This window comes from Ovis aries, chromosome 1, assembly GCF_016772045.2.
Source record: "Ovis aries strain OAR_USU_Benz2616 breed Rambouillet chromosome 1, ARS-UI_Ramb_v3.0, whole genome shotgun sequence".
Classification (NCBI taxonomy): domain Eukaryota; kingdom Metazoa; phylum Chordata; class Mammalia; order Artiodactyla; family Bovidae; genus Ovis; species Ovis aries.
Window position 1 is genome coordinate 100,232,893 of NC_056054.1, and position 22,762 is coordinate 100,255,654.

The following is a 22,762-nucleotide window of genomic DNA, read 5'->3' on the forward strand; positions in this document are numbered from 1 at the left end:
GTCCTGAATTAATTTTTTTTCCCCATAAACAAGAACCTATTTAAAAGTCCAAACCACTCCTATCTCCCTGGGCCAGCAAGCTTTCAAAACATCAAGCAGGGTAGTTTTCTCATGAGTATACTGAGACATTTTGTTTCCTCGCTTATGAAGATACCTTGGGTTTTCTCATTCTTTTTTAAATCACTTTTAAATAGTTGTTGTTCAGTCAGTAAGTTCTGTCTGACTCTTTACAACCCCATGGACTGCATCACTCCAGGCTCCTCTATCCTTCACTGTCTCCCGGGCTTTGCCCAAATTCATGTCCATTGAGTTGGTGATGTTATCTAACCATCTTATACTCTGTCACCCCCTGTTCCTCTTGCCCTCAATCTTTCCTAGCATCAGGGTCTTTTCCAATGAGCTGGCTCTTTGCATCAGATGGCCAAAATATTGGAGCTTCACCATCGGTCCTTCCGATGAATACTCATGGTTGACTTCCCGTAGGATTGACTGGTTTGATCTCCTTGCCGTCCAAGGGACTCTCTTCTGTATGGTGCACTTCAGCACTTCAGCCTTCTTTATGGTCCAATTCTCAGATGTGTACATGACCACTGGAAAAACCATAGTTTTGACTATACAGACCTTTGTTGGCAAAGTGATGTCTCTGCTTTTTAATATGCTGCCTAGGTTTGTCATAGCTTTCCTCCCAAGAAGCGTCTTTTAATTTCATGGCCGCAGTCAACTTTCCACAGTGATTTTGGAGCCCCCCAAAATAAAATGTCATTGCTTCCACTTTTCCCCCTTCTATTTGTCACGAGGGTGGAAAACAGAGATGGTGAGAAGGGGACTGTGTAGGTGTTAGGCTTTGTGGAGTCAGAAAACCTGGATTCTAACCTAGTTAGCCAGTAACTTGCTGTGTTAACGGGCAAGTCGGTTGACGTGCCATGCCGTTTCCTCATTTTCCAAGTGGGAATAATATTTATTCCTCATTTCTAAGTGGGAATAATATTTATACCTCACAAGGTGGCACTAAAGATTTAAACTATATATGAGAGCATTTTGAAAGGATACATTTCTATATCAGTCTAAAATAGAGGAATAAATTAGTATGTAAATGAGAAGAGGTTAAGAAGAATCTTGTTGGATTAGGGAGAAAGGAGAAGCTGGAAAAAAAAGAGAAGACCCCTCCTTCATTTTACAGATACCAGAAAAAGCCAAGACCACTTCACTCCTCAATTTGGCCAACATTTTTTTTTTTTTAATCTTGAGACATCTCTGAAAAAGAGGTTCTCCTCTACTCCTCTGTGCCAGGGATTTTTATTCATTTGGAAGTTTCTGTGTGCCTGCCATATGCCAGGCAGTGTGTTCGTTAGCTCATTATTATTTAGTAATTAGCCCTAGAGGGCAATACTGTATTTTGAAAGGACTTTCATGGGTCATCTCATGTTTTCCCCTGTCTTTCTTGTTGGTGGAACTGGCAGTCAGTTCCTACAGAGGAACTGAGGCCCAAAGAAATTCGGCGACTCGACCAAAGGCCACAGAGCAGTGATGAAACCAGTACCCAAAGTAGGTTCCCTCTCTCCTCTTCCCATTAAATGTGTACTGAGGGGAAAAAGGAAGTCACCAAGATGTTGGTGTGTGGGCTCCGAGGCAGATTTGGCTTAGGAGTGATCAGCAGTTTCCTCCAGCCAGGGCCTCCTCTGGGCACTGTGGTAGACAGGGTGGAATTTTTACATGTCAGTGCATTAGGGAGAGACACCAGATAGCAGGATGTTTAAGCCTTCGGTTCGGTTCAGTCAGTCGCTCAGTCGTGTCCGACTCTTTGCGACCCCATGAATCGCAGCACGCCAGGCCTCCCTGTCCATCACCAACTCCCGGAGTTCACTCAGATTCACGACCTGGTGCTTATATTTAAAGCCACTAGGTCTAACAGATCAGAGCTTTGGAGACAAGAATTCTATTCCTTCCAGCACTTAAAATGTGTCTGCAAATTCTGTACTCACTTTTCTCTCTATGCAACGGAGGTCATAATATCTACCTCATACATAAGGTTATTCTCCCGAGGCTCAAATAAGGCCTAATAATTTGTAAACTGGAAGAAATGTGTATTGAGTTCTCTTCCGCGGGGAGCCCCTACACATCGGTACCCTCCGAAGCATAAAACTTTTCCCCAACAGTTGACCTGCCCAGACCACTACTCCACCACCTAGGGCGTGTGAATTCCGGATGCCAGTCCTGGGTAACACGCCCTCCCAGCTCACGCTCTTGTTTTTGTTTGGGGGTTGGGAGGGAGACGATCTCAATCTAGGTTATCGCCGGTCTTTATGAACCTGCCTGTGTCTCCATCACCCGCCGCATCGGCCCCTGCCGGCTCTCTCGGCAGGTCGGCCCGGGCGGTCGTCTCAGGCTCCACCTCTCGCTCCGGCCGTCAGTGCGAGTCTGGGTGCCCCCGCCGCCCCAGACGCCGTTCCCCGGCGGGGTGTAGGTCTGTCTTCTTCACCCTCAGTGAGTCAGAAACAAAGGAGGGTGTGGGGGGAGCGCACTCTCTCCGGCTCGGCGATTCGCCCTTTATTCTGAACTCGCAACGTCAGCGGGCGGGTGGATGGAGCTGCGGGGCGCGGGCTGGGCCGCCCACATCGCGCCGGGCCGGGGGAGCGGCCGGGCCGGGCCGGGCTGGCGGGCGGCGGGGGCGCGCTCGGGGGACCGGGCCGCGTGGGCGCCGGGATGGAGGGCGCCGAGGGGCGGGGAGCAGGCGTGCGTGTGTGTGCGAGCGCGAGGGAGGCCGGCCTTTAGTGTAACCGGAGCTACAAAGAAGGGGAGAGTCCGGGAGAGGGAGGGAGGAGCGGCGGCGGCGCCGGGGGCCTCTGCGCACCCTCCCCGTGGGCAGGAGCCCCCTCGAAGCGGCCTCGGCCCCCGACGCGGGGCCGCCCCTCGGCGCCCGCCCGGCAGCCCGGAATGATGAAGAAGAACAATTCCACCAAGAGGGTGAGTACGTCCGCCCGCCCCGTGGCCGCCGCTGACTTTGTGCCCCGAGGACCCCGGCCCCGTCGGAGCCGCGGGCGGCCGGCTTGGGGGCCGGGGACACGCCGCGCCAGCCCCCTGCTTCCAGCCCGGCCCGGTCGCCGGTCCCTTAGCTTCGGCCTCGGTGCGCCGGGCCCGCGACGAGGTACCGCGGGGGCTTTTGTTTGTTTACTTGGGCCGGGGGCTAACTTGGCTGAGTTTCTGCCCCGACCCCCGGCCTCGCCTTCCCCGGGCGGCGGGCGGCCGCTGGCACCAAGCTCTGCAGCGGCGAGAAGACAATGAGAAATAAAATGCCGTAAACCCCGGCGCGGCGTGGAGGGGAGCTGGGGGAGGGGGCGGGGGGCCCGGCGGAGCCCCGAAGGCCACCCCTCGTCTCCAGCCCGGCCCTCACCCCTGGCACGGGCAATTCCAGTTGTTTATTTGGAAGAAGGGGGAGGGGAGCGATAGGGATGCGAGTTCCTTGGAGTGAAAGGGTTTGAAGAAGTGGGGAGCAAACGCGGGGCTCCCCGACTCCAGCTGCGGCGGGGCGGACGCGGGGAGGGGACCGGGGACTCGGGAGGGCGCCGAGGACGGAACGCGAGGAGGAAAAAGCTGGAACCACCTAACCGTGCGATTCTCATCTGGCTCGCGGGGGCAGGGGCCTCAGGATGGAAACCATCAGTGTGCACCGCCTGAGAAGGTCGGCTGGGTCCGGAAATTCTGCGGGAAAGGGATTTTCAGGGAGATTTGGAAAAACCGCTACGTGGTGCTGAAAGGGGACCAGCTCTACATCTCTGAAAAGGAGGTAGGTGCCCTTGCCGCGAACTACCCAGTTTTCTCATAGTCCTGACCTGGTCTTTCCGAAGGGGTCTTATATGTACTTCTCGTCTCCCCCTTACCGCACTCCTGATTTTGTTCCGAAAGCGAGTTCAGCAGTCCGGTTGGCTCTACCCCCATCTTACCTGCAGAGAAAGGTCGCCCTTCAGTGAGAAGACCCGAATTAGAATTAGAAGTTGCATCTTACTTAAAGATTTTCCTTTGAAAATACCTTTCTGATAAGCATGATAACTCCCTCCCAAGATGTCCCCAAAACTCTTTAAGTGTCCCCTACTCTCCCCTATCCTGGCCTCGAGCTGACTGTAGGATTCTTTTTTCTTTGCTGTTGCTGCTGAAACACCCTGTTCAGCTTATTCTTCCCTCCTTCCTGCCCCCCAGCCCAGCTAGCCTCCCCTTTCCTGTCTCTCACAGAGACATACGCAAGTCATATCAGCAGTACAGCTGCTCCAAATCACAGAAGACACACTTACAATCCAGAGGCAGTCTCACATGACCTCAGGTAGAGTATTTGTAAGTGGCAGTTATTTCTCTTGAAGCCAGTGTCCTTAATTAACATGTTCTCTGTTCCCCACCCCCACTCCACTTAAAAACAAAGAAGCGAGGAACTCATTCTCCATTCCTTCCTACCCAACACCCCCGGCCAATTATAACAGAAGGGAGAGTGGAGTTTTGAACCCCTGCATGTCTCTGTGTCTTTGGGTCTATAGTTACAATGAAAATAGTCCACGTTGGGTCAGAACCTGAGCCCACATATTGAATCCAAACTCTTCTCTGTTTTATCCCTAATTCTTGGGCTCAATAACACATAGGAATGTGGAGAAACTAAAATTGCCCCTCCATGGGTTAGAAGTCATTCCAGTACCTATCTCTGTGACTATGTCAGCATTGCCTAGGAGACTGTCCTGAGTTCCCCTGGTAGGATGGCCCTCCCCTGCCTGGTGAGTTTGAGTTCCCTCACCAGGGGCTAATTGGGAAGTCCTCCCTGAGTTCTAACCTCTTCTGCTTTCTGCTTAGACTATATTTAGGTAAATAAATCCTTTTATGGTATTGAAACAAGACACACAGGCAGTCCTGGAGAAAGTATTCATCTTGAACAGAACATCTACCGAAGCAGCTAAGAAAGAACTAAGCTATGCCAGGGCCAAAGAGATCCCTCTTAAGGGTATTTAAACCTTGCTGTTTACACTAAGCTGAGAACTTGGTGTTGGAATGAGGTGAGAAAACACTTTGACAGGAGAATTTATCTTTAAGGGTCACCTCTACCCAACCCTAAATCCTACCCAAGGTTTTTTTTTTCCCCCCCACAATTTGCTGACTTTCTAGGTTTGTGGTTTGTTTTTTTTTTTTCTTTTTTAAAGCAAATGTCCAAGTGTATCTCCTGCCTTCCCTGAACTTCATAATGGCAGGAAACTCTAGTGAGCAATCGGCGAGAACTTCCCACACGTCAGTGGGGAAAACATGAGATCAGGGAAAGGGTAGAAGGAACAAGACATTTTTTTTTCTTATTTGTACCAATCTAAAAAACAGTCTGGGGATGAAAGAGTGTGATGGACCCTTATTTGTGGAGGAAGGGGTACTGAGATAGGGGAAAGAATGGAATGACCTCAGCCTAGGATGTCTGGTGTCCTGTGAGTCAGGAACATCTGACCAGTCATGGGGCCAACTGCCCACTGCAGAGGAAGGCATAGGAAGAGGGAACAAACCTATTGGTGTTACTCTTCTTTGGAGCCAGTTTCCATGCTTCAGAGGCCTAGGCTAAAGGTGAAACTGATCAAGGATGTAGGCTGGATTCTGTCCCCTTCCTGAAAGCTCCAGAGCCGATAGAATTAAAGAGTTTTTTAAAATGTACTATGATATCCGTAATTTACATGTTAATGCAAGGAAATCCCTAACCCTCTTAGAATTTGCACCAGTCTTTTTCCTGCAACTGCCTCAACCAAAGAAATCCTTCTGTATTTGTTGTTAATAACTGTTCTCATTCTCAGTCAAAGGGCACCTTTTGATCATGGGGCTGATGTATAGGAACAGAAACTAGACCTTCGGGAGACCTCATGGTAGAGGAAATTGAGTTCAGGGCATCTTTTTTGGCAAGCATGGGAAAAATTCCTTTCTGTGGCCTAAGGACAAAGAATCAGGGGAAAGGAAGGGTTGACCTTGGTGGGTGGTAATTATAAATGAGACTGTATGAATTAGATGGGGGGGGGTGGGGAATACAGTGGGGAACTAGGGTCCTGGAGCTGTCCATCTTCCCTGGGCACTGTCTCACTGCTTGTCTTACCCTGTCTCCTACCCCTGCCCTATGCAGGGCTGACCTCTGTCAGTGTCTCCTGCTCCCCAGAGCGGCTTATCAGTCATGTCCAAGCCAGAATACCTCCCTTCCCTTCCCTTCCCTCCCTTCCCTTCCCCTCCCCTCCCCTCCCCCCAACTAAGGAAAACAGAAACAAGTAACTCTCTTCCCCTGGCTACATACACACACCCAGCACTTTCCTCTCCAAGATTTCTGGCCTCTGCTGATAGTCTCAGCTCTGAGGAAGGAGGGGGAGAGGAGTGATGCACCACCCTGCATCCATGCTCCCATGTTTCTGGGAATTGTTATGGGACACCCCTTGCCAGCATCTTGTTCACTTCCGCCCACAATCCTTCAAGGCCCCTGTCACTTCCTAGCCCAAAGCCAGGATAGGGGAGAGGCCTGGAGGAGCCACGTGTTGAAACAAACAAAGGTGGGTATATGAGCGGCCATTCACCTGAATGGGCTTGTGTCCCCTGGGTCCAGCGGCAAGTCAGAAGGATGGGCAGATACAAGAGCAGAGATGGGTTGGGGGATGGAAGAGAGAACCAGGCAGATAGATGAAGTCACCTCCACGCTCACACAATTCCTATGTCAGAACTTGTGAAGCGGGGACTCTTTTGTGAAATAATTCCAGTCGGGGAGGGTAGATACCATCCAAGGAACATATGACGCTACTTGTGTCTGTTTAGTTTTAACAAGTGCTGGTGGTTGTCGTCTCTCATCCCAAAAAGAGATGAACAGGCTCATTCCCCAGGGTCTTCTAATCTCAGGTGCAAGTAGCAGAGGGTGAAAGGGTTTTCTAATCACAGACTCCTCTGTCTGGACCAGTGACAAAGTCTTCTCTCCTCTTGTAAGCCAGATCACCACTTCAAAGGGCCAGAGCCATGGGAACACCTCAGGGGAGAAGAGAAAAATCCCCAAGGGGTTTAAAACGGACCTGGGCAGAAATTTAGTGGAATTTGCTTTGTGGCGCTCACTTTGTGGGGTCAGAGGATATAGACGGAGTTGTGGTCTTTCGTTAGACATTCAGCAAGAGAGTTAAGAGCCAAATGATGGATAAAGCTGCTAAGGGTGGAGCCGGTTGCAGGATACATTCTACAAGCAGGAAGGGCTCAGTTTAGACACAAGGAAGAACTTCCTGACTAAAAGGGCTCAAACTGGAATCATGGGAAGAGGTAGCAGAACACTCTTTTCAAGTAGTCCTCCAGGGAGAGTATAAACGTGTCTTTGCCTAGAGCACAGTGGAGTGACTCTAGCGGCTTCTCAAGCCTGCAGGAGCTACATTGGGTTGTCATGGTACCTTGGAAGGAATAAGGTGGGGTAGGAACTACAGGTGTATTTTTCACCCTATCTGAACAAACCGAACACAGGGGTGGCTGTCCCTGTGATGCTAAAGCTCCTGAAATGAAAGAGATAGATGAGTCTCATCATAATAGAATATATTTAAGGAAGGAGCTAAATGAGGGTAAGAAAGCATCAACATACACGTAAGAAAGGGGAGGCTGGAGGCGGCCCTCCATTCTCTCTAGAAATCCCCTGATGTTGGCTCTGCCTTTATCTTCTCTGGACAATCAAGGGCCGTCCAGGTCTGCTTACTTCAGAATGGTAGGATTAAAGTATGAGCCCTGTCACCATGCCCTTTGAAGGGCGAAGTAGGAGTCATAATGAAGAGACCTACTGGGGTTCTGGAAACAGAAGCTTGGCTGAGGGGAGTTGCAAGAGGAGTTTAAGTGGAAACCCGTGCAAGGAATCAGGACTTGGCCTCTACGAGCCTGGGGTAGGACAGCCTTTCCCTGTCCTGTCATCCCTCCCTTCTCAGGCTTCTTCTGGTTCTCGGACGGGTCTAAACTAACAATTTGGGAGAAGGGACTAAGTCATTTTAATCCTCATCACCTCACCTCCAATCCTCCCCTAGGTAAAAGATGAGAAAAACATTCAAGAGGTGTTTGACTTGAGTGACTATGAGAAGTGTGAAGAACTCCGGAAATCCAAGAGCAGGAGCAAGAAGAACCATAGCAAGTTCACTCTTGCCCACTCCAAACAGCCCGGGAACACGGTACGCCCCTCCTGCCACCTGGGCCTGGAACGTGGACCAGGGCAGGGGTGTGGAGGCCAGAGGAGAACACCTTCCCCTTTGGGATCTTTCTCAGCTCTCTGACTCAGAGGCCCTGAATTATTGCTCTCCTACCAGCTTTTATTATTTAATCTGAGAATATGGTGGCCATTTCCTTCCTTCCTGGCAAGCCAGCCTTTAAACTGTCCAGCCACAAAAATCATCTCTGTCTCTCTCAGTCTCTGCCAAATACACACACACACACACCCCTCTTGGGAAGCAGCCACTTTACACACACACACACGCACACACACAGAGACACACACACCCCGTCTTGGGAAGCAGCCACTTTTCCCTGTTCCGTGGTAGGTGGTTGAAATTATGAACCATTCCTGTCACATTCTATTTCTTCAAACATTTAAAGATCTTTATATCAGTACCTGTCCTTCGCCAAACCTCTTCTAATTATCTCTGGTGCTGTATTAATATCCAGTACCCTTCTGAGCTCCTCCTCAGTCATTTCTAAAACAGCCTCCAAGCAAGGGCATTTTGCAGGAATAGAGGATGATTTCCTTAAGTCACAGGTGACTCCAGAAGTAGAATCTCTCTCCTTCCAAGAGCTGAGTCTAAGAGAATGAAGTTTAACTTCTCATTTCTTCACTGTCAAGGTGAGGCCAACTCTATAAAAACCCTGACTGAACGTGAATCTTCTCACAGGCACCTAACCTGATCTTCCTGGCAGTGAGTCCAGAAGAGAAGGAATCGTGGATCAATGCCCTCAACTCCGCCATCACCCGAGCCAAGAACCGCGTCTTGGATGAGGTTAGGGGGGCTAATTGTGGGGAGGCGGACACTGAGGCACAGGGAGCTGGGTGGCTCATTAAAGAGGGAAGAGGATGGTGCGGGCCCCATGCACTAGCTCCCCACAGCTCTGCTGCTTTATCTCCCTTTGGAAAGCCCTGTTCTCCTCCTAGCTTCTAAGTCTTTTCTGCCAGCTCCTGTTTCCCCGCTTTCTGATACATGAACAAGCCTAAGAAGCCCCTTCATGTCCCATAAATCCTTGCCCTTGGATTTGCTCAGGAGCAGTTTCTGAGCTGGGGGTTCAGGCCGCAGGGGAGGCTGGTCTGGAACTAGAGTCTCTGAACAGCACCCGCGACTCACAGTGCGTCTCTTCAGGTCACCGTCGAGGAGGACAGCTATCTCGCCCACCCTACTCGAGACAGGGCAAAAATCCAACACTCCCGCCGCCCTCCAACTCGGGGACACCTAATGGCTGTGGTATGTAAGATTATAAGAAAGTAGAAATTGCTGAAGGGCTAACTCCCTGTCAGTTCATCTTAGATGGGACTGTATCTTAGCCCACCAGAGGCATTTGTGTACCAAGGTCAAAAGCTAGGAAAGTCCCTTCACCCTGTTCCCTTTCTCGATTCCTCCAAACCAAAAATATTTAGTATCTACTGTGAATTTGAAAGATGTGCCCTCAATAGGGGCTTCCAGTTGGTCCTAGTGGTAAGCAACCTGCCTACCAATGCAGGAGATGTGGGTTCAATCCCTGGGACTGGAAGATCCCCTGGAGGAGGGCATGGCAACCCACTCCAGTATTCTTGCCTGGAGAATCCCATGGACAGAGGAGCCTAAAGGGCTACAGTCCATGGATTCACAAAGAGTCAGACATGACTGAAGTGACTTAGCACACACGGATGCTTTAATAGATTTAGCTTCCTTTGAGGAAAATGAGATACACTCACAAGGAATGTGAGAAATAGAAGAGATGAATACTACAAGGCAATGTAAGCTGATGTCTGGTGGCTAGTTATCCTGATAGGTAAGAGCATTACGTATTGCAGGCATTTAGAGGAACAAGGATTTTCTTTCACTTGTCCGAGCTCAAAGTCTCTAGGGAATGAGGCACTCAGGTATAGTAGAAAGAGTGAGAGCTTTCCAATCAGACAAAGCTGGGTTAGAATCAGCTTTGCTGAAGCTGCCCACCTCCAACTGTAAAGTGGGGCCATAATCGTGCCCGGGTGAAGGGCCACTGTGAGGAATGATTGAAATAACATATGTATCAATACATGTGAGGTGTTGAATAATTTAAGTATTTTTTTATCTTTTAAAAAATTACAGTATTTTACCCTGCAAAAAATTACAGTATTCTGGAAATAGAACAAGTTTTATTTAAAGGCAAGGTGTTCTGAGGTCCAAATAGCAGAGGGGTGTGAAGTGTGTGGCTCAGAGGATACAGAAGAAAAGAAAAGTTGCCCTGCCATGCCAGGCATCCTGCGTGTGTCAGACCCAGTTGATGCTGCGAGTCCACAACACGGAAGGGGAAGACACTGTTCGGGAAGCTCGTGGTCAAGTGGAAAATATGGGCAACAAGAGAAATTACTTTAAATCACAGAAAAATGAAAGAATTAAGTTTAAATCACCATCAAAGGCTTCTCATTCAGGGAAGGCACGTTGAGGAGTGAAATGACCACAGCTTGCTTCTCTTTCAGGCAGTCAGTCCTGAAATGCTCATGGATGACAATCTACCCCCTTCCTTCCCGTCCTCTCCCTCCCCAGGCTTCAACCTCTACCTCAGATGGGATGCTGACCTTGGACCTGATCCAGGAGGAAGACCCTTCCCCTGAGGAGCCAACCTCCTGTGCTGAGAGCTTCCGGGTCGACCTGGATAAGTCTGTGGCCCAGCTAGCAGGCAGCCGGCGGAGAGCAGACTCAGACCGTATCCAGCCCTCCTCGGACCGGGCAAGCGGCCTTCCCCGACTTTGGGAAAAGCCAGACAAGGGGGCCACCTATACCCCACAGGCACCCAAGAAGTTGACCGCCACAGAAAAAAGCCGTTGTGCCTCCCTGGAGGAGATCTTGTCTCAGCGGGACGCTGCGCCAGCCCACACCCTCCAACGACGGGCTGAGGACGCCCCAACCCCCATCCCACACCCCCCGGGGCAGCTGTCCCGAATCCAGGACCTGGTAGCCAGGAAACTGGAGAAGACTCAGGAGCTGCTGGCAGAGGTTCAGGGACTGGGAGACGGGAAGCGAAAGGCCAAGGAGCCCCCTCGGTCTCCTCCCGATTCTGAGTCGGAACAGCTGTTGCTGGAGACAGAGCGGCTGCTGGGAGAGGCATCGTCGAATTGGAGCCAGGCGAAGAGGGTGCTGCAGGAGGTCAGGGAGCTGAGGGACCTGTACAGACAGATGGACCTGCAGACCCCCGACTCCCACCTCAGACAGACCGCCCAGCACAGTCAGTACCGGAAGAGCCTGATGTGAAGGCCGGTGCCAGAGTCTGGAACTCATGGGGGTGGACAGATTCTTATCTCCAAGTGTTGCAGGATAAAAGCTTTTTTATTTACCTCAGTCAAAAAAGAAAACAAAAACACAATCGAATTCGTTGCTCTTGCTGCTGCCTGACCCTCCTACCGCCCTATTTCCCAACCTCCTTTCCTTCCTTCCCCGCCATCTGTCTCTGAGCCCTAAACTGCCTCAGGTGTGAGGAGCAGGTGACCCCTACAGCAATATCATGAAGGCTCAGTTTGACCATTTGACCCACACACACCCTCTGAGGTGTGGTGAGGAATAACCTGCTGCTCCCAACCATGTGTTTGGGCTCCTAAATTTAGAGGGGGAGGGGAGGGGGCCTCTCATGTCCCATTCCAAGTTTTCAATCTGAGGGTGAAATTTCAGCTGCTCAACTCTAGAGATGAGGGAGCCATGCCACCTGTCCACGCACACAGAAGTGAAGTTTATCCCAGCCCCAAGGAAGATTTGTACAATTAAAATCCTCCCTGACCCTGGCCCTCACCAGGCACTGGCTTCTCATGCCTATCAGCCTCTGACTGAGAGCAAGCTGCCCAGCTTTCTTAATATGAGGTGTTTCTTCCCTTCATCTCTCACACCCTTCTCAATTCAGAGATACAACCCTGGACGGAGGGGACGGGTTTGGATTTGGCTAGTGGCGCCTAGCACAGGAGAAGCAAGGACAGTCAACCCGACAGAAAACCAAACTAAAAAAGAAACTGACTTGTGATGCATAGGATGGAGGGGAAAACCAAATATGTGCCCGGGTTCCTCTTTCGGCCAAGCTCGGGTTTCCTGTAGCCTCTCCCTCTCCTTCCTCAAACCTCACTTCCAATACTAATCAAGCCCCAGCTTTAGAAAAACATCTTTACACTCACACCACCATCCTCCCAACCACCTGTGGAGTTGCCAGGCTCCCTTGCATCCTTGGCTGTGGGGAGCCTTTTTGATTGCTTCTTTCCTCTGAAGTTTCTAAGATCAAGTTAATAACAGTGATAGTGTCAAGAGATGAGTCATAAAGGCAAGATATGAATGATTTTTGGAAAGAAGGGACAGATAGCCCCCTGAATCAAACGAAGGGTTAAAAAAAAACTTTGAAGTACAGTTGACACTTGAAAAATACATGAGTTAATCCACCTTTAACTTAAACAGCCATACCCGTGGTTCCTCTGCATCTGAGGATTCAAGCAACTACAGGCTGTGCTGTAGTATTTGAAAAATAGCTGCATGTAAGTGGACCTGTGCAGTTCAAACTTTGGTTGGTCGAGGTTCAACTGCAGACTGCTTGTTAGCTTCTTTATCCTCTTCCCTAGATTTCCTCTTACCTCTAGGAGCCAAAACCTGGAGCTCCCCTAAGGGTGAGAGAGGGGAAGGGGAGAAAATGGGAACAAACTAGACATTTTGGCCACAACTGCCCTCATGTGACGCTCAGGAGGATGGGTAGGAGGGAAACAAAATCCTTTGGGCAAGACCCTCAATTGCCATTCTTGTGCTTTGACTTCACTTCATAACCCAACGTAAGCAAGATGGTGGAATCTAAGTTGGACATCTGTAGGAAAGAGAGATTCTCACACTTTTGGTCCCCACCACTCTCAGTCATGAAGATTTTTCCTAGATCTATCCTGTCGTTACATAATTACATGTATCTTTGAGTGAGGAGAGTACACCAGGGTGCCACCTACATGTTATTCCCAGAGTCTCCTGGGGTAGGAGGGGAGACTTTGGGACTCCAAACTCCAGACTTTGGTCCTCCAAACAAGCTTCACTCACCTAAACTCCAAGAACGGTCAGCAGAGATACCCGTTGTCACAAATAGTCCAGGTTAAAATGGTATTTACTTCCTTTATATAAGTCCACATCTTCCTATAAATTTATTTTACCAGCATTTTCCCTTTTTTTATCTTTGTTGTTCCCACATAATGAAAAAGACAAAAGCAAGAGTGACATATATATCCCAACATGCCAATTATCTGTTGTCTCCCAGGGGAGCTTGAGGATGGAGGGAGACACTGGAGAGGAGGAGGGTAGTGAGGGGTGCATAGAAGACCAGGACCCCAGGAAACAGAACTGGCGTGGGACTCCTGGGCTCTTCAGGCACCAAAACCAGGCCACAAGGTGGTAGTGAAATGAGGCCAGCTTTGGAACCAGACAGATCTGGGTTCAGATTCTGACTCTTTAGTTATGAGGCCCTGGGCAAGGCACAAGCTTTCCAAGTGTCAGTTTTCTCATCTGCAAAATGGAAGCGTAAAGATGTATGGCAAATAGCAGCTGATTGGTAAATAGCAGCTGTGGCAGCTGCTGCTATGATTAGTTTGACTCGGTGGCTTGTTAACCGTTGCTCGGCTGGTGGGAGTACAGTCTGCATGAGGCTTAGAGGATGAGCTTGCTGTCACTGCATCCAGTGATCGCTGATCCAGTTTGTGGACTGTGCCCATAAGCCTTTCTTCAAGGAGAGAATGCCAGGTACTGTGCTAAAGGCTACAGATAGAAAGGTGGGGTGAGGAGAGCTTGAGCTCCTGTCTTCAAAAATTTCAGAGCTTAGTACAAAGCCAGGCTTCCTACTAGAAAATCATCTTAGAGTATACCCTGTTGGTGGACTGCTCCTGTGAAGTCAGTTAACAAAGCATGAGCAGGAGTGCTGCGGCTGAAGGATAACAATGCTGGAACTCTAGCTTTCCCCTCCTCCCAGACCCCTCTTCCCTCACTCCATCACTCCAGTTTCTTTACCTGCAATATTTCCCTTACTTCTTCCCAGACATGTTTTGGGGTAAATGGGTGGACTGAGTAGGGGATGTGGGGCAACCTGCTTACAACAGTTGCTGACATTTTTCAGGATGTGTGTTTTTCTTCCTCCTTCCCTCTCTTCCAACATCTTTGTTATATTCTTTTCTTCCACAAATGAACTGGAAAAGGGAGAATCTTTTGGGAGGCCCCAGGCAAGGAGATGAGGAGATTCAGGACAGAGTTGAAATGGGGTGAGGGACAGAGGCAGGTAAAAAACTAAATGTCGTTTCCTATTTCAGTGACATTTTCCTCAACTTTTCCTGTTCTCCCATTAAATTGTTAAGTAGAGGTTTGGGGAACAGAACTACAGTCCTGATCTGTAGTCCTGATCCATTAGGAAAAATATCTGAGGTGTTGACCTGGAAAGCTGATGAATTAATTTGCATGCTGTCTCCACACAGAGCTGTAGGTTGTTTAGGGCAAAAAGAAAAGCGGGGGAAAAACAGCAATTTCTCTACTCCGGCTCCAGCCTTCACAAGCCATGCCATGCTGACCCTAGGGAAATAGCTACCCTCTGCCAGCCCCTCTGCAACAGTAAACTGTACCTCATTCCCCACAAAACAACAGTCCCAGGGAATTTCACCCCTCTTTAAACCTTATGGGCAAGGGGACCCAGCCCATTTTGCAACCCTTGAAGAAGCTCGGCTACAGCCCCCTTCCCTTCACACTCCCTCCCCTTGCTGGGTTCGTTCCTTTTTCTGCTTTCTTCCTACCTCCCAGTCTCCCAACAACAGCAGCCAATCCCCAGCCTGCTCTAGAGCCACACCATATATGGAGAGATTGGAAAGAAACCCGAGTAAATGCAGGAGGGAACACACCACACACACACACACACAGACACACACAGGCGTGCACCCCCCAAGAGCTTGAGCGCCTCTCTGCACGCGACCCTGTGTCTGGGTGTATGACACAAGTCCCACCATTCCCTGCCCCAGCTCATCCCACCCACGAAACAAGGAACCTGTTTGCTATTCCCCGCCTTTATTCGTGCCCCCTGAGATCATCAATCCAACCAGTTGCCTGTGACCCAGATTCTCTGCACTAATTACAATCCTAACGAGATCTAACAAACACCCAACTTAGCGCAGCTGAGACCCTCGAGGTCAATTAGTACAGCCCAGCTCACAGCTCAGGAAATGAGAGATGGAGCCAGAAACTCTTGTACGTGACTCACCCCAACCCCAACCCCAGCCTGAGCTTTCTTGAAAGCAGGCTTGGGGAGAATGCAAAAATTAGCAAAACCAGTTTAAAAATAAGTTCTTGGAGAGTTAACGAATGTGGAGAGAACTACGTGAAGGTTGGGGAGCAATTGGAGAATACAGATTCCCGGTTTCTCCTAAGTTATCAGGATGGAGAGGTTGATATAGCTGCAAAAACGAGGGACATAAGGGAGTTTTCATTTTCATAAAGACAATATGGAGAACAGTAACTCAGAGAAGAGCAGGCAACAGAGAACCCTTGATCTGCAAAACAGCCTCCAACTCATTCCCTCCTCCTCTTTGCTTTCTCCTTTGGACAAGCTGGATTTATCTCCCCCTGTCTTTCCTGCTGGTTTGGAATAGCTCTGAAGTCACCTCTTTCAAAAATACTAGATTCAATCTCATTCTTGCTAGTAAAATCATGACAGCAAACAGCCCCTTCTTCCAAGAAACACGGAAAAATCTAAAATAAGGGTAATCAGTTTTGGTAGAACAAAGTGATGTCAGATATCTTGGTGAAGTGAAAGTCACTCAGTTGTGTCCAACTCTCTGTATAGTCCATGAAATTCTCCAGGCCAGAATACTGGAGTGGGTAGCCTTTCTCTTCTCCAAAGGGATCTTCCCAACCCAGGGATCGAACCCAGGTCTCCCACACTGCAGGCAGATTCTTTACCAGCTGAGCCACAAGGGAAGATATCTTGGGATGATGTCTAAACTACTATCTTCTGGATGAAGAATGAGAGGAAGTGGTCAGAGGTGGCAACAATAGGAATATGGTTGCTTTTGCAAATTGCTCCTCCTGCCGCTGCTAAGTCGCTTCAGTCGTGTCCGACTCTGTGCGACCCCATAGATGGCAGCCCACCAGGCTCCCCCGTCCCTGGGATTCTCCAGGCAAAAACACTGGAGTAGGTTGCCATTGCCTTCTCCAATGCATGAAAGTGAAAATTGAAAGTGAAGTCGCTCAGTCGTGTCCGACTCCTAGCGACCCCATGGACTGCAGCCCACAAGGCTCCTCCGTCCACTACCTGGCAGCAAATGCAGAACAGCAAAAAAAGGATTGAGCAGAGCATCATGGATGGCTTGTTCCCCATTTTCTTGGGTTCCTTTCTTTAGGTGGCAAGGCAGTGGAATGATTTCCTGTCCTACATCTTCTGCTTGCAAGCAAGTCATCCTAACCTCATCCCTAATGCCTAGGCTCTGGCAGGAAGAAGGAGAGGGCTAGTGGAATACTCTACACCCAAGTGGGGACCTGGACTTGGAGCCACCACGAGAGCAGAATGTTCCTCTTCCCCTAGGCTTCTCCCAGCCTTGTGCACAGGGCTGCTGTCTGCTAGCACTCCGCCTTAGCAACCAGGGACTTGCAGGGCAGGACGATGCACATAAGCATCAAAGCTATGCGCCGATTCCCAATTTCGTTCCTGGCCTAACCCCCGACTCTGGGATCAAGGCACTTACAGCTAAGTACTTTTTTGGCTCCTTTACTTGGGTGTCTAACAGGCATTGTTTTTATAATTTTTTTTTATTTTTTATTTTTTTGGTTGCACTGTTGCTGTGTGTGGCCTTTCTCTAGTTATGGCAAGTGGGGGCTGTTCTTCATTGTCTTTCGAGGTCTTCTCGTTGCAGAGCACAAGCTCCAGGCGCACGGGCTTCAGTAGTTGTGGCTCACGGGTTTAGTTACTCCAAGGCATGTGGACTTTTCCCAGACCAGGGATGGAACCTGTGTCCCCCGCACTGGCAAGCAGATTCTTATCCACTGCATCATCAGGGAAGTCCCATCTTTTTTTTTTTTTTTTTTTTCCTTCTTGTGATGAGAACTCATAGGATCTATTAACAAATTTTAATACAGTTTTTAAAGGTCACTTTCCATTTACAGTTATAACAAAATATTGTCTATATTCCCTGTGTTGTACAATACATCCTTGAGCCTACCTTACTCTCAATAGTTTGTATCTCCCACCCTCCCACTCTGATATCACCCCCAACTAGTAACTACTGCTTTGTTCTCCGTATCTGTGAGTCTGCTGGTTTTTTTGTTGTCATATTCCCTAGTTTGTTACATTTTTTAGATTCCACATATAAGTGATATCATACAGTATTTGTCTTTCTCTCTCTGACTAATCTCACTTAGCATAATTTCTTCCAAGTCTATCCATGTTGATGCAAATGGGAAAAATCTCGTTCTTTTTTATGGCTGAGTAGTAGTCTATTTTAATAGGCACCTTAAGTGTGGTAGATCCTTGAATAGTAACCCTCGATGAATCAACCTCCCTCCATGCTCTTGCACTGTGAGTTTACTGCTTCCCCTACTCAAGAGGCATTGCTGTTTTTCCAAGTGCTATTTGAAGCTGGCTCTGCCTTGTGACTTGCTTTGGCCAGAGGAACATGCCATTGTATAAGTTCCAGAGTTTAGGCCCTAAGAGCTCTTATAGTTTCCTCTCTGGCCCTCCTAAAGTTTAGCTGCACATAAGAAACCTGGCTGAGCATCTCTGGGATATGAGGCCACATGGGGGAAGAGGCAGTGAAACCACACAGAACCATCCCAGGAATCAAGCCTCTGGGCAAACACAAGCTAAATGCAGCACACCATTCGAGACCAAAGACCAACCATCCAGTCAGCCCACAGAACCATGAGAAATTAATAAGCCATTGTCTAAAGTCACTAAATCTGGGGTGGTTTGTTATTTAGCAATAGAAACTGAAACTTTGAAATGGGAAACTGCCATAATTAAAACCTAAAACACAGGACATTGGCATTGGGATAAGACAGCCAACAGAGGCTAGAAGGGCAGCCAAGAGACTATTAGTAGAGGCTGGATGAACAGGGAGGAAATTGCTATTGGACGCTGGAGAAAGGGTTACCTTGTGTTACACAGTGGTGGAATAATTTATGAAACTGTCACCTATGGTATTAGGAAGATAGAAAACAGTGAATGTACTAATAAGCTTTTCTTAGCTGTAAATGATAAGGTATTGCAAGGGAAGGGAACTAAAGAAGGAACCATTTGGTTTGCAACCAAAATTTAAAGGAAAAATTATAGAGAGGCAGGACCAGTCTCCAGCCAGAAAAACTTTCACCGCTGGTAACTTAGGCGAATGATTTGGTGGAGGGGACCTCCTAGCCAGTGAAATGATTCAGGTATTTGAAAAGGATAGGGAAGTGACTCATACAAGGACAAGAGAACTGGCTGATAGTTACTCAACTGCTTTGGCATCTTACAGGGAGATAAGGAAAAGCAGTTCCCAACCAACTGAAACGAAGTGTGAAAGCCTGAGGCTTCTCTGGTTCTTCTCTCCTGCCATTAAGAGAGTAATAAAGAATGAAGGCTCAACCCAGAAACTAGCAGACAAGCAGAACTTCAAAGACAAATTTCCAGCTGAGGCAGGTAACTAGAACCTTCAGACAAGGTAGATCTACTGAGCCAAGTTCAGGGCCGTAGTTGAGAAAACCTGCACGGGAACCCTGACACACACAGTGGGGCATCTGGTGCCCTCGGATGGTAGACCTCCCAGAAGCTTTGGGTTACCCATACAAAGGTGGCCCACCCCTTAAGAGTTAGCACCACCTGTCCCCAGAAAGGCCCCTCCCTAAAAGGTGGCAGGGACCAGGATCTGCTCCATCACCTTTTCTGGCTGCCAGGATGACAACTAGGGCTAAGTTACAACACAATTCATTTAAGAACATGCTGGACCTCATAAAGGAGAAAAGGAGCTACTACCCAGCGTGTAATAGCAGGAGCAGGAGAAGACGCCATGGATTAGATTTTGAGTGTGCTCGGTCAAGGGTGCGTGCATACTAAGATGCTTCAGTCATATCCAGCTCTTTGCGACCCCATGGACTGTAGCTCACCAGGCTCCTCTGTCCATGGGATTCCCCAGGCAAGAATACTAGAGTGGGCTGCCATGCCCTCTTCCCCACCCAGGGATCAAATCTGTTACATCTCCTATATCGGCAGACAGGTTCTTTACCACTAGTGCCAGCTGGGGAGCCCTTGATCAAGGGTACCAGAATATAAAACAATAAGTTTATTAATTTAGGGGCATGCTCTTGGGATACAGGGTTTACGTTCTAGAAAGCACCCCAGAGATGGTTCCAGTGTGTTATTAGAGTGTTCCTAGAAGCCTGGAAAAAGTAATATCCCACTTTGAGCGAAGTTACATCGGACAGTGGAGAAAAGGATTAAAAAGCTTAGGAAGTGGACGTACTACAATGGATCTATTATTTGAGGCCTGAAGACTTCATGGACAGTCCAGAAGACACACCATTCACCGCAGTCATTAGAGGAGCATCAGCATCACTAAGTTCAGTGGTGGCCCATCTCTGCACACCGGGATGAAGGAAGGAGAGGCAACCACAGAGTTGGGATTATTGACAGCAATGGACATAACAAACCTCCCTCCCCCACACCACCAATGGAGGCCAGGTGGCAACAGTAGAAGCCTGGGGGTCACAATTATCTTAATGAACAGGAAGATTGAAGGGCCAATCAAAGGGGCTTGACCCACAGATATTTGAGTTGGTCAATAGAATACAATATCCTTAGTGATAAAACAGATGGGCATTGTTTAATACATAAAAAGAATGCAAGACTAGATGAACAGGGTGCTGAGCACTGTTGCCCCAATTAAAAAAACATTCATGATCCCTCAATGTGGAGAGATTGGAACCCTTGTGCACTGTTGGTGGGAGTGTAAAATGGTGCAGCCACTATTTGAAAATAATACGGCAGTTCCTCAAAAAAAATAGAATTACCATATGATGCAACAATCCCACTCCTGGTATATATCCAAAAGAATGGAAGTAGGATCTTAATGAGACATTTGCACACCCACGTTCATTGCAGCATTATTAAAGTGGGCCTGATGTAGAAGTAACTCAAGTTATTCACCAAAGGATGAATAGGTAAACAAATTTTGGCATATATGTACAATGGAATATTATTCAGCCTTAAAAAAGGTAGTAAATCCTGTCATATACTACTATATGGATGAACCTTTAGGACTGCTAAGAAATTCAGTCACAAAAGACAAGTACTCCCACTTCATATGAAGTATCTAAAGTAGTCAAATTTATTTAAACAGAAGGTAGAATGTGGTTTCCAGGGGCTGTGGGGAGGGGGAAATGGGTTGCTTTTTAATGGACGCAGTTTCAAAATTCTAAAATGAACAATTTGGGGGGCTGGGTTTCATAATATTGTGAATATGCTTAACACTACTCAACTGTACAGTTAAAAATGGTTAAGATAATCAATTTTATGTGTTTGTGTTTTTTTTTTTACCATAGCGAAATATATTTTTTAAAACACTTTTTAAAAAAATCATAATCCCTTGCCCAGTTCAAAGACCTGAAACTGTTTTCAGACCTGAAATCTGCTGAATGAAAAAGTGTCCAAGTCTCCAGGAGAAAGGACCCTGCAATGTCACAGAAAGTATACGATATACTATCCCACCAGTCTTTCTCCCAGAGGGACGCACAGCCATTTTACTTGGGTGATTGTAAACTAGGTGATGGTGGGGGGTGGGGGTGGATATCCAACAGGACCAGGGTCTGAAATGATACTGATATTGAGAGACCAAAAATGTCATTATGAGCCCCCCCAAAATCAGAGTGCTGGGACATGGGCCAGGTCAAAATGGAGCCCTGGTTGGTGTCATCTTCAAACGGGCCTACTGGGCCCGTGGCTCCACCTGGTGGTCATTGCCCCAGTCCCTGAGTGTGTAGCTGAGATTGATATATATTTGGTTTTTGGAGAGGCCCCCACATTAGATCGTTGGTTTATGTGATAAGAGCTTTCACAGTGGAGAAGGGCAAATGGAAACCTCTGAAACTGTGCGCCTCTCCCCAGACAAGATGGTAGATTAAAAAAAATCATATCCCATTTTAGAGGGAAGATAGAGATCAGTACCACTCTTTAGGATCTCACGGATGCAAGGATAGTGGTCTCTACCATACCTCTGGTTAATTCAGCAGTCTGGGCCCTACAGAAAACAGACCGATCCTGGAGAATGACTATAGATGGCTGCCAGTTCAATGCAAGCCCTGATGGCAGCCACCATGCCGGACATGGTCTCATTGCCAGAGCATGTATATACAACTTCAAGTACCTGACACGTGGCCACTGATTTAGCAAATGCATTCCTCTTTATCCCAATCAGGAAGGAGGATCAGAAACAGCATTCATATGAACTGGACAACATTCATTTTGTTTTTCCCCCCAGGCCATGGTTATTCTCCAAATCTATGTCATGCTGTAGTCAGTAAAGATTTAGACTGTCTGGACATCCCACTGAATATCACATTGATCCTTTATATCAATGATATTATGCTGATTGGGGAGAATGAGCAAAAGATGACTAGCACCTTAAAGCCATGGCAAGACAGAAGCACTCAAGAGGGTGGGATATAAACCCCATGAAGGTTCAGGGCCTTGCCCTTTCATTAAAGTCATCTGGGGTCCAGCAGCCTACTATGCTAGGACTTCCATCTAAAGAAGACAGGTTGCTGCCTCTTGCATCCACAAAGATGGAAACACAGTCTCTAGTGGACCTCTTTGTTCTCAAGACAATATGTTCCACCCCTAGGAATACTGCTTTAGCCGATATACTGGGGGACATACAGGGTTGCAGCTTTTTTTTTTTTAGAAGAGCTTACACTTTTATTTATCCTAAACCTGATTCCTGTCTAACTTCAGAAAGTAACTTCACTCATTGACCCAAGTAATGTTTTCTGAGTACCTACTTTGTGCCAGGCACTTTCTAGAAGCTTAAAATACAGAAGTATTCAAGACATAGCTCTGAGCCTCCCTGGAGTTTGTAGTCTAGCAAGTAGAAGTATTTCCATGGCCACCTCCTTGGCCCAAACCACCATGTCTCAGCTGGATAACCACAGGAACCTCTGCTTATCTCCCTGGTTCCACTCTGACTCCCTTTCCTTCAGGTTCCACACAGCAGCCGGAGTGACATTTTAAAAATATAAGTTATATCATACATGTCATTCCCCAAGGCTGCAGCTTTGAGAGGGGCCTGAGGCAGGAATATTGACCCTGATCAGCAAAAAGAGGTAGACCTGGTACTATGCGGAGCAGGGATACACACAGAACACCGGTGCCCACTTGGGCACCTCTTGGCACTCTGTGGCCTAACTGTGACGTGAATGGCAAGCACAGCCCAGCCTGTGAAGCATAAGGGTATCAGGGCTCAGATCACCTCAAGAAAAAGGGTGTGAGGGGACTTCCCTGGACGCCTACAACTCTGTGCTCCCAACGCAGTGGCCTGGGTTCAATCCCTGGTCAGGGAACTGGGTCACATGTGCCGTGATTAAGCGTACAC

The 22,762-nt window shown here is 48.2% G+C and overlaps 1 protein-coding gene across 3 annotated transcripts; it reads left to right on the plus strand.

The window, feature by feature from the left end:
- Positions 1–2,280: 2,280 nt before the first annotated feature.
- PLEKHO1 (pleckstrin homology domain containing O1) lies at positions 2,281–11,543 on the plus strand. 3 transcript variants are annotated; one of them, XM_060413813.1, is made up of 7 exons: positions 2,281–2,484; positions 3,638–3,784; positions 7,683–7,883; positions 8,022–8,162; positions 8,877–8,981; positions 9,336–9,437; positions 10,722–11,543. In XM_060413813.1, the coding sequence occupies exons 3-7, from the start codon at positions 7,725–7,727 to the stop codon at positions 11,424–11,426; spliced, it is 1,212 nt and encodes a 403-aa protein (XP_060269796.1). In that variant the 5' UTR covers positions 2,281–2,484; positions 3,638–3,784; positions 7,683–7,724; the 3' UTR covers positions 11,427–11,543. The 3 variants fall into 3 exon arrangements, with proteins under 3 accessions (XP_060269796.1, XP_014947708.2, XP_014947710.1); XM_015092222.4 differs by lacking the exon at positions 7,683–7,883 and having other exon boundaries at positions 2,334–2,484; XM_015092224.3 differs by lacking the exons at positions 2,281–2,484; positions 7,683–7,883 and adding an exon at positions 2,613–2,964.
- The last annotated feature ends 11,219 nt before the right edge of the window (positions 11,544–22,762 follow it).

Coding starts and splice junctions, on each gene's coding strand:
- PLEKHO1 (XM_015092224.3), top strand. CDS start 2,935: ATGATGAAGAAGAACAATTCCACCAAGAGG. Junction 2,965..3,637: donor AGAACAATTCCACCAAGAGG/GTGAGTACGTCC, acceptor TCGCGGGGGCAG/GGGCCTCAGGATGGAAACCA. Junction 3,785..8,021: donor TCTACATCTCTGAAAAGGAG/GTAGGTGCCCTT, acceptor ATCCTCCCCTAG/GTAAAAGATGAGAAAAACAT.